Genomic DNA, 15327 nt, shown 5'->3' with positions numbered 1-15327 from the left:
TTCCTTATCCAAGTCAAGAATGAAAATCACAAAGAACAGGGGTCCCAGAACAGATCCATGTGGAACCTCTAGTCACGGACCTCCAGGGAGAATATGCTCCATCTACTACCACCCTCTGTCTTCTGTGGGCAAACAAATTCTGAGTCTATGCAGCCAACTATCCATGAGCCCCATTCCTCATGACATTTTGGTTGAGTTTACCACGAGGAACCTTGTCAAAGGCCTTACTAAAATCCATATACGCCACATCCACTGCTCTACTTTCATCAAATTGTCATATCACTTCCTTGAAAAAGTTAATCAGGCTCATGAGGCACAACCTGCCCCTCACAAAACCATGCTGCCTATCCCTAATAAGACTACGCTTCTCTAAATGATCATAAGTCCTGTCCATAAAAATCCTAATAGCTTGCCCACCATTTTTAATAGCTTTTATAGTAATATTTAACCATTTTAAAGTGCCCTTAATTTATTTTTAAAATTGTAAATGATTTTTGGAACTCTGAACCATTTCAAAAGCTTGACAGCTATAATGGGCTACAGGCTGGAGAGTGGCCTTTTCAGCTGTTCCATGGGCCTGGCTTTTTCTTGCCCTTGTGAGATGATTAAGATTATAAAATTTCACTCTTTGGACCAGGGATATTATCAGCCAACAACTTCAGTCTCGTGAGTGTGAACCAAGTATGTATCAATTAGTGATCTCAACAGTCTATTCCACAGTCTGCCCCATATTGCAAAACCTGGGATAGTTAACCACATTATGGAACTACAGAGCTTATACGTATCATCTGAGCCTCACAGATTTAAAAAATTTCTCTTGGGTAATTAATACTACCATAAGCCGTATGAGATGGTTTTAACTTCATTCTCGATCTTTACTGTGTTAGCATTGACTGTTAACCACCAGCATGTAACATAGATCCTGGCCCTGATTACATCCAAAGATGAAATGTAGGCATTTTAAGATCACTGAGGAATACTTTTAACTGTCTATTATACCTTAAACAACACATTAGCCAGGAGTCAATTACAGCACTACATTATTCCAAGTTAGTCCAGCATCTGTTTCAGTAACAAGCTGCAGGACCATGCAGCATGCTGCAGTTCATGTCCTGGTTACTCATCATCTTATACAATCTGAGGTAGTCTATCCTGGTCATGAACAGCTGTGTTCATCGTGGAACAAATCTTCAACAGGTGGGCCCAGCAATACTGAGAAACAATACAAATCTGATATCTGAGAGCAAAAAGGTTGTAACACTGGAAGCCAGGAATTACAGGCAAACTTTCTGCGCCTTGTGACAAAAGATGTGTAATTCACAGGAGCTTAATTTTCAAAGAAACTGCGGGACTGCGTAATTTTTCATCCTTAAAGAATGATATATGAATTCTGTGGTTACTAATTCCCAATTATTAACACCTGAAAATTAACTTATAACAAGTCTTCATTCTATTTTCAGTATTCTTCCACCTCAATATTTCCACCTTACAACATCAAGGATCAACTTTATCAAACATCAGAGTCAGGTTTAATATCATTGGCATATGTTGCGAAATTTGTTGTTTCGTGACAGCAGTACATTTGCAATGCATAATAATAAAAACTATAAATAATAACAAATATATATTTAACATTAAATTAAATAAGTAGTGCAAAATGAGCAAAAAAGAAATATGTATTGAGGTGGTGCACATGGGCTATTTGTCCATCTAGAACTTCAAAGTTCAAGGCTCAAAGTAAGCTTATATCAAAGCACATAGATTCAGTTTCTAATTTTATTCACCATATACACTTGCATGTAATAGGAACTTTCTATGGTGTGTTGGTGCGACATACAACAAAAAACAACATTCAGTAATGATAAAGAATAAGAAATTATTTTTTAAAATAAAGTTAGAGGTTAAATTACGGATAAGAAATAAAATGTGCATAAATCCCATCTGCAGTGAGTGGTAATGGTATACTGTATCTCAATGCTGGATTCAAGATTCAAGTTTATTTTCCCATATACTGTAAAATATGTTGTTTGTGTTCACAACCTAGGGATGTGCTGGAAGCAACCAGCAAGTGCCGCCACACATTCCAGTGCCAATATAGCATGCCCACAATGCTTGACAGAATAATACAGAACACAATAAGTAACAAAAAAACAATAGCTAAAAATCAGCCCCTTTGCTTCCTCCCACCCACACATATCCACAGCCCTTCAATCCCAGGACAGGCCTTTACTCGCCAGCCTCCAGTGGACATAGACTTCTGGATAGCACTTCTGTGGATTCTCAAAATTTAAACCGGTCAACAGCTCCCAAAAGATGCAAAAAATCACTTTGGTGAGAATGGATCTCAGGAATTTGGCTGCTAGCTTTAACCCTCAGAAGTCACGAACAGAGTCACTGAACATGGTTTGCAAGAGAAAAACTTGGGAGACCCCAGTTCTAAAATGATAAAGTAAAGCTATTCTGATTAAAGAAAATGGCAATAAATCTAGATATTATTCAACATTAACCCAAAACGTTATTTCTCTTCTTTATAGATGCTACCTCATGTGCTGAGAATTCCTATCATTTTGCTTCAGATTTCCAGTAGAACATGGTATTCAGTATCTCTTACGTTCATGGTCTTCTACTGCTGAAGCCCATCCACTTCAAGGTTTGACGGGTTGTGCATTCAGAGATGGTCTTCAGTACATCACTGCTGTAACCCATGGTTATTTGAGTTACTCTTGCCTTCCTGTCAACCTGAACCTGTCTGGCCATTCTCCCGACCTGTCTCATTAACAGGGCATTTTCGTCCACAGAACTTCCCCCTAACTGGATTTTTTTTTTTCAGTTTTTCACATAATTCTCTGTAAACTCTACAGACAGTTGTGCATGAAACTCCCAGGAGACCAGTAATTTCTGAGATAGTCAAACCACCCCATCTGGCACCAACAGTCATTCCGTAGTTAAAATCACTTAGATCACATTCTTCCCCATTCCGATGCTGGGGAATGTATACATAATGAGAGGGCCAGCCTTATTTTCTTCTTTGCACAAATTCCAGGTGCTGAATGACTTGTTTGAGGCTTGGTGATAAATCTGTGCATAACACACAGTTTGACCAGATCAGTTCGGGTACTGTTATATCAACCTGCAGAATTAAATTAGCAAAGTGCTAATTACTTCTTATTTTTGATTGCAAAATTCTACATAGTTATGATCAATTCATCATAGTTGGTTCAACACACAACGTGCAGGAGGAACTAAGCAGGTCAGCCAGCATCTATGGAAAGGAAACTCCGCCCAACATCTCGGACCGAAATGTCGACCCTTTATTCCTTTCCATGGACCATGTCTGCATGCTTTTATGCATTGAGTTGCTGCCACATGATTGATTGGTTGATTAGATATTTGCATTCATAAGCATGTGCACAGGTGTACCTAATAAAGTGGCCACTGAGTGTATATTAGGCAAGTTTGTAGAAACCATAACACTGAGCCAAGAGGAGAGGAATAATCAGCAGCAAACTGAAGCTAAAGTTGAAATAGGCAATCCTTATTACATACAGCAAAAATGGCTGACGTGAAACATTAGAAAGGATACATTTTAATTCATCAGGAATATTACAGAACTGCAAAGATAGGAACACCAGAAGTTCTGCAGATGCTGGAAACTGAAGACACGATGAAGGGCTTTGGCCTGAAACATCAACTGTTCATTCATTTCCAGGCTACCTGACCTGCTGAGTTCCTCCAGCATTTTGTATGTGCAAAGTTAAGATATATTTTAGATAGCTGAGAACATTTATTCAGAAATTGACATATCCGCCAGGCAGTGTTTTACCAACTTTGGGGTAAGGCATGCGAGAAGTTGAAATATTTTAGAGCCTCAAGTAGATTTTTGTTCAATCTTGTAATTTGTTAAGAGGTACATGCAATGAATGAAGCAATTTCAAAACAATAAATTTCTTCTTTAATCATCATTCTTGTGAACTGACACAAACTGCCTTGGGTTTTCTGACATTCTTCAGTGCAATTATTGCAATGTCACTATTTTCTGTTTGAAAGCTGTCAGCTTCAAAGTACCTGAACAGTAATATTCCTATTCACAAGCAAGGATGTTACAATTTGATGGTCTGTTATTTAATGGCAGCAGAGCTGGAGGGGGTAGACTCCGTAACACAGTCTCACATTACTGATGGTTTATATCTACCACTCAAGCTTTGCTTTCATGGCTTTTAATACCATCAGCAACCTCTCAGTTGTATTACAGCAAAGTAGCACACTGCAAACCAAGCTTTTAATTTTATGTCAGAGCATGTTACTCCTTTTTTTCCACTCCTTAAGCAACATAATTTGTACCATGATTTAAAAATAAGTAAATCTCACTACTACTTGAAAGCCCAAACCTCTTAAATTTTATTTGGTCAGTGAAGAGCCTTGAATAACCTCCGTCTCTTCAGAGTTGCTTGGAAGCCCTGGGCAGTTTCACAGAAATTTGCCAGTGATTTTCATATATTAGTTTCAGGCTATTACCCTATGTGCTTTTTGGCTTCTTGTAGCTAGAGGTGGAAGGAATCATAAAGTCATAGAAACAGACCCCTCAGCCCATTTAGTCTGTGCCAAACTGTTATTCTGCCTAGTCCTATCAACCCACACCTGGACCACTGCCCTCCAAACCTCTCCCATTCATGTACTTATCCAAACTTCTCTAAATGTTGCAATCAAACCCACATCCACCATTTCTGCTGACAGCTCTTTCCACACTCTCACTACCCTCAGAGTGATCAAGTTCCCCCTCAGGTCACCCTTAACCCATGACCTTTTATTCTACTCTCACCCAACCCCAGTGAAAAAAGCCTGCTTGCATTTACCCTATCTATACCCCTTCACAATTTTGTATACCTCTATCAAATCTCCCCTCATTTTCCTACACTCCAGGGAATAAAGTCCTAACCTATTCAATGCTTCCCAATAACTCATGTCCTCATATGTTGCTTGTATAGTTTTTCTGCCCTCGTTCAATCTTATTGATAAATTTTCTGTAAGTGGGTGATCAGAACTGCACAGAATACTCCAACATTTTATAACTTCAACATAACATTCCAACTCCTCTACTCAACACTCCGATTTATGAAAACATAGAAACATAGAAAATAGGTGCAGGAGTAGGCCATTCAGCCCTTCGAGCCTGCACCACCATTCAGTATGATTATGGTTGATCATCCAACTCAGAACCCTGAACCTGCCTTCTCTCCATACCCCCGATCCCTTTAGCCACAAGGGCCATATCGAACTCCTTCTTAAATATAGCCAATGAACTGGCCTCAACTGTTTCCTGTGGCAGAAAATTCCACAGATTCACCACTTCCTGTGTGAAGAAGTTTTTCCTAATCTCGGTCCTAAAAGGCTTCCCCTTTATCCTCAAACTGTGACCCCTCGTTCTGGACTTCCCCAAGATCGGGAACAATCTTCCTGCATCTAGCCTGTCCAATCCCTTTAGGATTTTATATGTTTCAATAAGATCCCCCCTCAATCTTCTAAATTCCAACGAGTATAAGCCTAGTTGATCCAGTCTTTCATCATATGAAAGTCCTGCCATCCCAGGAATCAATCTGGTGAACCTTCTTTGTACTCCCTCTATGGCAAGGATGTCTTTCCTCAGATTAGGGGACCAAAACTGCACACAATGAAGGTCAATGTGCCAAAAGCTCTCTTTATGACCCAATCTACCTGTGATGCCACTTTCAAGGAATGACGGATCTGTATTCCCAGATCTCTTTGTTCTACTGCACTTCTCGTTGCCCTACTGTTTACTATATGAGTGGTCTATCAGTCAGCTCATTGACTGGACAGAAATGGAACGATTGATCCAAATGTCTTTACGCAACTTTACTGCATCTACAGGGTAGATTTCAGTATTCAGGGTGAACAGTTGGATCCTGGGGAATGTTGTAGAACAGAAGGACCTGGGAGCGCAATTAAATGGTTTCCTGAAAGTGGTGTCAATGTAGACAGGGTGGTGAAGAAGGTGTTTGGTTCATTGGCTTTATCAGTCAGAGCACTGGGAGTGGGAGTTGGTATGCTATGTTGCTGTTGTACAAGATCTGGTGAGACCACATCTAAACTACTGCATATAATTTTGGCTATTCTACTGCAGGGAAGTATGCATTAACCTGTAAAGAATGCAAAGAAGATATATGAGTATGTTCCCAAGACAAGACCTAAGATATAGGGAGAGTTGGGCAGGCTTAGGCTTTGGTCTACGGAACATAGAAGAATGGGGGGGGGGGTGACCTTATAAAGTTGCATACAATCATTAGGAATATAGGTAGAACGCACACAGGGAAAGGGAATCAAAAACTAAAGGGCATAGGTTTAAGGTGAAAGGGGAAATACTTAAAGGGATCTAAGAAGACATTTCTGCACGCAGAGGTGGTGCATATATAGAATAAGTTGCACGAGGAAATAGCTAAAGGCAGGTACAATAACAATGTTTAAAAGCTATATGGCCAGGCAAATGGATCGCAAAGGCTTAAAGGTAAACAGCAAACAGGTCTAACACAGGCAAATGGGACTAGCTTATATATGCATCTTGATCACCATGGACCAGTTGGACCCGTATCCATACCATATTACTCTGTAACTCTATTTAACCCTCTTCAAGTGGTTGTGATCATAGCTTCAGTAAACATGGTAAGATGGTCACAGATATTTAAGAAATAAAACAATAAAACACACTAGGTGATTACATGTTTACTCATTGAACCACAGTGAACTATAAACACAAGAGTTTCTGCAGATACTGGAAATCCAGAGTTAAGACACATAAAATGCTGGAGGAACACGGCAGGTCAGGCAGCATCCGTGGATAGAAATAAAGGGTCGACACTTCGGTCCAAGACGTTGAGCCGAGATTCTTTTCCATAGATGCTGGCTGACCTGCTTAGTTCCTCCTGCACGTTGTGTGTTGAACCAACTATGATGAATTAAACCTATGTAGAATTTTGCAATCAAAAATAAGAAGTAATTAGCACTTTGCTAAATTAATTCTGCAGGTTGATATAACAGTACCCGAACTGATCTGGACAAACTGTGTGTTATGCACAGATTTATCACCAAGCCACAAACAAGTCATTCAACACCTGGAATTTGTGCAAAGAAGAAAATAAGGCTGGCCCTCTCATTCAATGGATTTAGTTATGATAAATGATTAGAGAAGCACAACACTTACAGCTTGAAAAGCTAAGAACTAAGAAGATTTGAATAATAAAGGTTGCACTAGCTAATGGCAGGTTTGGACTTTGAGGCAAATAGCAGTGATATCTTTCAAGGGACCTAATTTGTCATATAAAGTGTTTGCAACTAAGTGTAGAACTCAAGTTTCTGCCTAGCATTAACCATTTGGATTGAATAATCTATAAATAAACTGCAAATTATGTATGATTTGAATACAGAGAAATTTGGAACCAATATCAGAATATTTTTTCCGTATGAAAATTTCTCAACACTTGAATCACCTTCCATGCACAATCAAAGGTTACTTAAGATCTGTTAGTTAAATATTCTTTTCTCATTCTTTTAATCAAACAATCAAAAGACCATAAAACTCAGGAGCAGAATTAGGCCATTCAGCCATCAAGTCTGCTTCACCATTCAATATTGGCAGATTTATTATCCCTCTCAACCCCATTCTCCTGCCTTCTACCTGTAACCTTTGACACCATTACTAATAAAGAACCTATCAACCTCCACTTTAAATATATCCAATGACTTGGCCTCCACAGCCACCTGCGGCAATGAATTCCACAGATATATAACTCGGAGATGGCAGAAATAATAGCTGCCATCGCTCTGGCTTAGTCTTAACAAATCATTAAAATAATTCGGAAATAAATGCTCAATCAATTGATCTAACCTTGATCGTTTCCATTACGACAAGTACATTTTTGAAGGTTCAATTATAGATGGATTGTGGTCTTTAGAGAGCTAATATTTGAAAACCATGAAGACAGACTAGTTGCACTTACCAGTGGGGTTGAAAGCCATGCAGGAAATGGGTTTATTATCATGAGCCAGGAAATGAGCCACTATGCCTTTACCTTCGGCACCCTCACTGACAAGCACCTGCGTTAGGAAGGAAAGAGAATAAAGTTTAAATAATTTACCTTCCGACAGAATGTTCCTTGTTCAAACAGAACCATCTCAACTAACAAAAGGCCAGAATAAAATAGTTGACCATAAATGAACACCGAAAATACTCTGTTCAGAAAAACTCATCAAAAACATTGTCTAATGTTAAAAGTTCAGGATTTCTGTTATTTTCAACTAAAACTGATGAAGGCTTCCTTCCACCTGAACACCAACCTGCTCCCTTCTTATACATGCTCATAAGACTTGCCAGGCCTTTTACTGGGTTATTTCTAACAGAAATAAACAACAATAATCTTCCTCAACACCAAAAGAAAATTTACAATCCCTTTCAAAGAGTATTCCTATTATCACACCCAATGATGGTGTTTCAAATGAACAGCACTGAAATTTTCTATCTGGTCACTTGGGTTTGGAACAACGTGCAGTGCATAAAGCTGGTAGTGCACGACCAGGGCCAATGGTAAAAGTGACCGTTTAATAGACTCTTAGACGAGCACTTGGGTGAAAGAAAAATGGAGGTGCTATGTGGCAGGGAAAGATGAGATTGATCTTGGAATCGGCTATAATGTTGGCACAATTGTCTAATTCCATTACTTTGATAACAATGGCAGCATTTTAAAGGGTGTTTAATTAGTTGCAAAATGTGTTGGGATATCCTGGGGTCGTGAAAGAATAATTATATATCTTTATTCCAAATCAAAGGGTTCCCAACCTGGGGTCCACATACCCCTTGATTTATGGTAGTGGTCCATGGCATAAAAAAGGTTGGGAACCCCTGTTCTAAGTAAAAAAATACAATTAACACCAGTATCAAATCTGCAAGTCCAGACAATATTAATGAGCTACCCAAACTTCACCCTAGTTAATGACCCTATTTTAAACTAATCTTCATGTGGTACTACCAATAACAAACTGATCTATTTTCTATCCAGTAAAACTAACTTGTGTTTTATTTCCAGACACAAAAAATGGCATCTCACGCACATTAAAAATGGAACTGTGGGCTTTCAGCTTGAAAATTAATTTACATAAGACTGCATAAATAAATAAAACAATAGACATTGAGGCGCTAAACAAAAATGTACTGTCGGGAAACCATTCCATTTGACAGTATATGCACATGTTTACATTATCTGTGTGTGCATGTTATATACACAGCATCAGTAATGTTTGCTTTATTCTACCACAGTAAATTCTCAAATTTTCACAAACAGCTGCACAGCATGAAATTCCTAATGTGTTCAGAATTGCACAATCTGAGAACTATTTCCAGCACAGACTTTCTGTCAACGTTGATGTATTTACTTGAACATGGTTTCTATTACTATCCTTCAATACACAGCACAACATCGACTGGCGCCTCCTCAAGAGATGGAGATTAGAGATGTAGTTGTAAAGAAAATTATTCTCCCTTCAATAATTCAGTTTATTTTGTCATAATATCAGGTATCAACTGACCATTATATACTTGACAAAATACATTATATGTCATTTTGCACAATAGAGCATAAGCAGTGTGATTTAACGTGTTTCACTTCACTGTGCAGTACTGAGGCAGGAGGTGAGCTGAATTGTTGGAGGTGAGATCTTCTGGAATGCGATATTAAACAGATCCCAGGCAGATGTAAACACTCCCAGATTTTATTTAGAAAAGACTCTTCTCCTCGTGTCCTCGCCAACTAATACCACTAAAAGCAAATTGCCACATCATTTGTCTAACTTACTGTCCAGGCTGCATTTAAATTATAGAACATTACAGCACAGTAGTTGTAGCAGACAATGAGGTGTTTGCATAGAGGTAGTGTTGCGGTTAGCTCAACGCTATTGCAGCCTGAGGTGGTCCGGTGTTTGGAGTTCAATTCCACGCGATCTGTAAGGAGTTAGTACGTTCTCCCTGTGAACCTCATGGGATTCCTCCGGGTTCTTTGGTTTCCTCCCACAGTCCAAATATGTACCAGTTAGTAGGTTAATTGGTCATTGTAAATTGTCCTGTGATTAGAGTAGGGTTACACTGGTGGGCTGCTGGGTTGTGCAGCTTGTTGGGCCAGAAGGGCCTGTTGCCTACTGTAATGCCAAACAAATAAATAAATAACATTAAGCAGAAAGAAAGAAGGATCAATGATACCATCTTTCCAGACACTTCAGTCGTGCTGAATAATGCTATAAGTGTATACTTCATATTGAAAGGAGATTTTATCAGTAGTAGCGCACCCAAACCGAGCTATCAGTAGATACGATAATGCTACAGTTCCTCTCTGATCAATACAAAAACTATATCATAAGTTTAAAAATGGTAAGAGCTACCCAGTTTTTAAGACTTCAAAAGAAACTGATAACTGAAATAAGCAACAAATCTAAACTTCTACCAAGATCATGAGTGGGAGGACACGGTAATGTAGCAGTTAGTGTAACTGTTATTGCAATGCCAGCAATCCGGGTAAATTCCGCTACTGTCTGTAAGGAGTTTGTACCTTCTCCCCGTTACTGTGTGGGTTTCCTCCCACATTCCACAGCTCTACAGGTTAGTAGCTTATTTGGTCACATGGGTGTAATTCTCTTTGGACTGAGAGGGCCTGTTACTATGCTGGCTCTATAAATAATAAAAAATAAAATAACTAGTGCCTGCCTTCTTTCTGTGTAAAGGAGAATGATAACTCGGATTACAGAAAGAGAAAAAGCCAATCCTTTTGCAGGGAATTTGTATTTAAATTTAACAAAGCACAGAAGTGCTGTTCTCCCATTTAAAATTGCTCAAGAATTAATTGATAAGCTTGAAATAAATGGAAAGGGTTTGTGAAAATAAAAATGAAAGAGGCAGATCAAGACCCTTGTCGTCCATTTGGCCAATCTCAACTTTCAAATAAATGTCACATTATAATCTGTCACTTTCATAAGAAATGTGCTGTGTAGCTGGCTATGTTAGATACATTTTTGCTTCTAAATCAAGGTGTAATTTTTGAGGGAATACAGCACTGTTGGAGGCTTTCTACTGAGGCATTAAACTGAAGTTTACCTGGGGGAAAAAAACCATAGAATTATGTTAAAAAGAGCACAGATATCCTGATGTCCTGTTTCACAGCCTCCCTTCTTACATTAAACATGTTTTTCTCCCCCCTCTAAAGTTTACTGCACACTAGAAAAGGCTTTTCTTTCTATTCCTTCTTAGCTTAGCCTTTTTTCTTCATTCCTTCATTGTTCTCCGAATTTATTTCAAAAAAGAGACTAAAAAGAACCCACTTCTTGGAATACATTTCAAAGACGGGCTGACATCTCTTTATCATTGTTGTTGTTATTTTCTCCGATGGACGCCATAGCAACATGGCAGCCAAGCACTGGTGCACTCTTTTAATGTTCTGTCACTGAGTTTAATTAAATGGCTGAAAATCACCAGGGACTCTGTAAAAAGGCTGAGGTAAGTGAGAGAGGAAGTTGTACAGTTTTGATTTATGGTAGTTATTAAATACTATGTACTTGGCCAAATAAAAGATTTCACTCACTTTAATCACCACTTTGATGTTACTCATTTGAGAAAATGAGCAAGAATCTTTAAAGTCACAGAGCCCCAAAGTAGGAGACATTCATAATTAGGAATTTTTAACTTAATCAAATTTTCTAACCAAAGGATCACTAACTTCATAAACTTTTTTAATATTCTATTTCCTTTTTACCTTTATTTTAAAATAAAAAAGCACATGTCATCTTCCCAATGGCTTAGCCTATTTTCCCAGGATGTTGCCCAGATTAGGAGTATCAGTGCCTCAGTCAGTTAAGGTGGTATTAGTCACTCTGTTATGGTTAAGTGACCCTTAGTTAGGAAGGCAACTGTTACATTTTTAAATGCAATCCAATGGCTGTTGCTGGAAGGATACAGGTCGTAAGGTATAGGTCATAAAGTCAGCTGAGGGCAGGGTGAGCTCTGGGTGTCTTACCACCTCCTGCTGACGATAGTCTTGCTTGTAAATGAATAATGCAAACTGAGCAAGTTAGAATTAACAGTATCAATAGATCCATGCTCAGCAATTCATCAACCTCAGGAAAGGAGGTGAAGAAAGCAAAATTATTTACAGATAATAAAACTCTTTTCTCTTGAGGTTCTGCTCTTCCACATTTCCATCCATGATGAAAATTGAATATTTATCACCACAACTCTCTTTATTTTACAGAAATATCCACAAACTCATGCTATGTTATGCTATTTGGCACCATATGATGGTGCCGGAATGTGTGGCAACACTTGCAGGCTGCTCTCGGCACATCCTTAGGTGTGCTGGTTGTTAACACAAGCGACACATTTCACTGTATGTTATTCTGATGTACATATGATAAATAAATCTGAATCTGCAATACTCAGGACATCTCAATTGCTCAATTGACTTCTCACATAATTCAAAATGTTACCGAGCGATTGTGATGGGCAAGTTTTTTTACACAGAGAGTAGGGGGTAGGGGGGTGCCTTTGGGTGGTGGTAGAGGCAGAAACATTTGGGACTTCTAAGACGCATTTAGATAGGCACATGAATGTGAGGAAAATGGAAGGACATGGACTTTATGTAGGCAGAAAAGATTAGTTAGCTATTTGATTACTTATTTAATTGGTTCAGCACAACATTGTGAGCCGAAGGGCCTGTTCCTGTGCAATACTGTTCTATGTTACAATTCGTCCAGTGCTCACAGCTTCATAGAACAACTGTAACTACAGCAAAACATAGAGTGCTTGGATAATTTACAGATGGACAAGATCATGAATGGATTTGTAAACAAGGACAAGTTTCAAAACACTCATCTCCTTACTAGGATTTCAATATTAGTATCATAAAAGAGGTTAAAGAACACAACAAGCACCTTTGTTGCCTGTATAGCAGTGCTTGCTCTCTTGTGTGTATCTGTTATACCATAAACATATCTAAGTTCACAAAACTGAAAGTCAAGTAGGCATCCTGAAAATTCCTTTATGTGGTGACAAATACCTACTGATGGACTATATTTTTCTGCACTTAGCTTTAAAGACTGGTGGTACAAATAGGGATTTGGAATGACCCCACAATCTTTTTGGCACATCCACATCACTTGAGCCAAGTCTATAAACGAACGACAGATGACAGCATCATCCGGCCTTTATATCACTGGATGTTTATAGACACGCATGTCAAAGTCTCACTTATCAGGAAATAAAGAGCTGCATTGTAACAGCACTTTCACGGCTTTCTAAAACTTCTCAAAGTCTTTGACATCATGAACATGGCATACAGCAAGATCCCTCACTGTTCATTAGTTTTGACTATTGACTCTATTTTGTTTTGGTTGAATTGATTGAGAGAGGCTTGTTAGACCAAATAATGAGGTGATACGCTTCTGTCAGTGCAATAGCCGGCTGGTGGCACAATGGCATCAGTGCCAGACTCCGAAGCGAAGGCTCCCAATCCAAGTTGGGCCACCCCCTGAGCACACTTTCCATCAGTGCCGGGTTGAGCATCGAGCTAGCCACTCGGCATCGTTTAAAAAAAGGGTTGAGTCAGGAACGTTCATATCATGACCCAGTTAATTCGAAAGGAGACCAATCCTGACACCACGCGCCAGACAAGAATGGCTGACTGTCTGGTGTGATACGCTAAAAAAAAAGTGTAAAAGATTTTCTGAAGCCTTTCTGAAGAGGAAAGAGGTACCTGAGACTGAAACGATCATCTGAAGAACAGCATCTCAGACAGTGTTGTATCCCCCTAGACCTGCCTATCAGAGAACCATCAAGATGCCATGGTGGTGTAGAGGTTAGTGCAACATTACTATAGGTCAGGGCATAGGAGTTTGGAGTTCAATTCTGGCGACCTTTGTGAGGAGTTTGTACGTCCTTTCAATGTGCGTGTGGGTTTCCTCCAGATGCTCCAGTTTCCTCCCACATTCTAACCATATATTGTCTAGTAAGTTAATTGGTCGTTGTAAATTGCCCCATGATTAGGCTAGGGTTAAATCACTGCATTGCTGGGCAGCACAGCTCGAAGGGTTGGAAGAGCCTGTTCCACACTGTATCTCTAAATTAAAATAAAAGACTTTATATCTAAGACCTGGTATGTACTTTTCAGCTTATGACCCTCTCACTCAGTGAAATGGCATCACGGATAGATGAAAGAAAGCTTTTGGCACATTGGGCTTCATAAATCTTCTGGTTAGATGGCGGCATGTGTGAATGTAGCAGCCTCTCTGGTGCTTATTTCTCTGTAAAATTACTTTTTTATGAACACAAAACATTTCTACTCCAAGAACTTCAGGTGCTTCACAGCTACTCCATCAGTGAGCTCCTCGGTGATCAGAGTAGGGTACTGGTGATGCCAGCGAGGAGCCAGCCGAGATGTCAAAGGGGCCACCTGAGATGTTGGAGAAGGAGCCAGCCGAGGAGTTGAAGGAGCTGGCCGTGATGTTAGAGAAGGAGCCAGTCAGGATATTGAGAAAGGAGCTGGTCAGGATATGGGAGGAGCCCGCCGGGATGTCATAGGAGCTGGTTTGGGTTCAGAGGAGCTGACCTGGCCACAGACTGTGTTGCTGCCCGCTACTTGGAAGTATTAAAGTTGGTGCGGTATTACCGTGGGAGATTGTGTCAGACATTTCACTTGCGATCACAAGACTCTGTTGGACAGTGTTAATGTAAATTGTCACATGCCTGTTACCTTTGTCTGGTGGAGGGATAGATGACATGGGAGCTGTGTAGCCTCGGTCGTAGCAAGGACTAGGTCTCAAGTCTCAGGCTTGCCTGCTTCTGCAGACCAGATGAGAGACTTGGAAGCGCTACAGCATGGTGTCCGCGCTCGACTAGGGCCTGGCCTCTCCCATTTGTGCTGCCCTCCTGTGTTCGAGCAGTGGAATGCATGTGTCTCCACACTACCAGCAGACTGTACCATTGATTGCCAGACATTGTCATTCAGGGTCTTGGACTAAATATACCTGTATATGCTTTTTTTTCGAATGAATATGCTTCTTTGCTCGCTATTTTGAATGTTACTCGCTATATTGAAGTTCGCTTGCTATTTTCAATGTTTTACACCTTGGCCCCAAAGAAACACCGTCCTGTTCAGCTGTATCTATAAATGGTTTGAATGATAATTAAATTTGATTTGATTTTGAAATCAGTGCATTGAGTACAGGAGTTGGGATGTTATGTTGAAATTGTATAAGACATTGGTGAGGCCAAATTTGGAGTATTGT

At 39.6% G+C, this 15327-nt stretch overlaps 1 protein-coding gene across 7 annotated transcripts in view; it reads right to left on the bottom strand.

Moving 5' to 3' along the window:
- Nucleotides 1–15327, bottom strand: part of bcas3 (BCAS3 microtubule associated cell migration factor) — a 987973-nt gene that overhangs the window by 722659 nt on the left and 249987 nt on the right. For all 7 annotated transcript variants that reach the window (XM_063031775.1, XM_063031774.1, XM_063031776.1 and 4 more), the window contains exon 13: nt 8010–8106. In XM_063031775.1, coding sequence (XP_062887845.1) covers nt 8010–8106 — 97 coding nt within the window. The remainder of the gene's footprint in view (nt 1–8009; nt 8107–15327) is intronic.

This window comes from Mobula hypostoma, chromosome 23 (genome assembly GCF_963921235.1).
Source record: "Mobula hypostoma chromosome 23, sMobHyp1.1, whole genome shotgun sequence".
Classification (NCBI taxonomy): domain Eukaryota; kingdom Metazoa; phylum Chordata; class Chondrichthyes; order Myliobatiformes; family Myliobatidae; genus Mobula; species Mobula hypostoma.
Note: the sequence above shows the minus strand (reverse complement) of the source record. Positions and strands in the feature narration are given on the sequence as shown.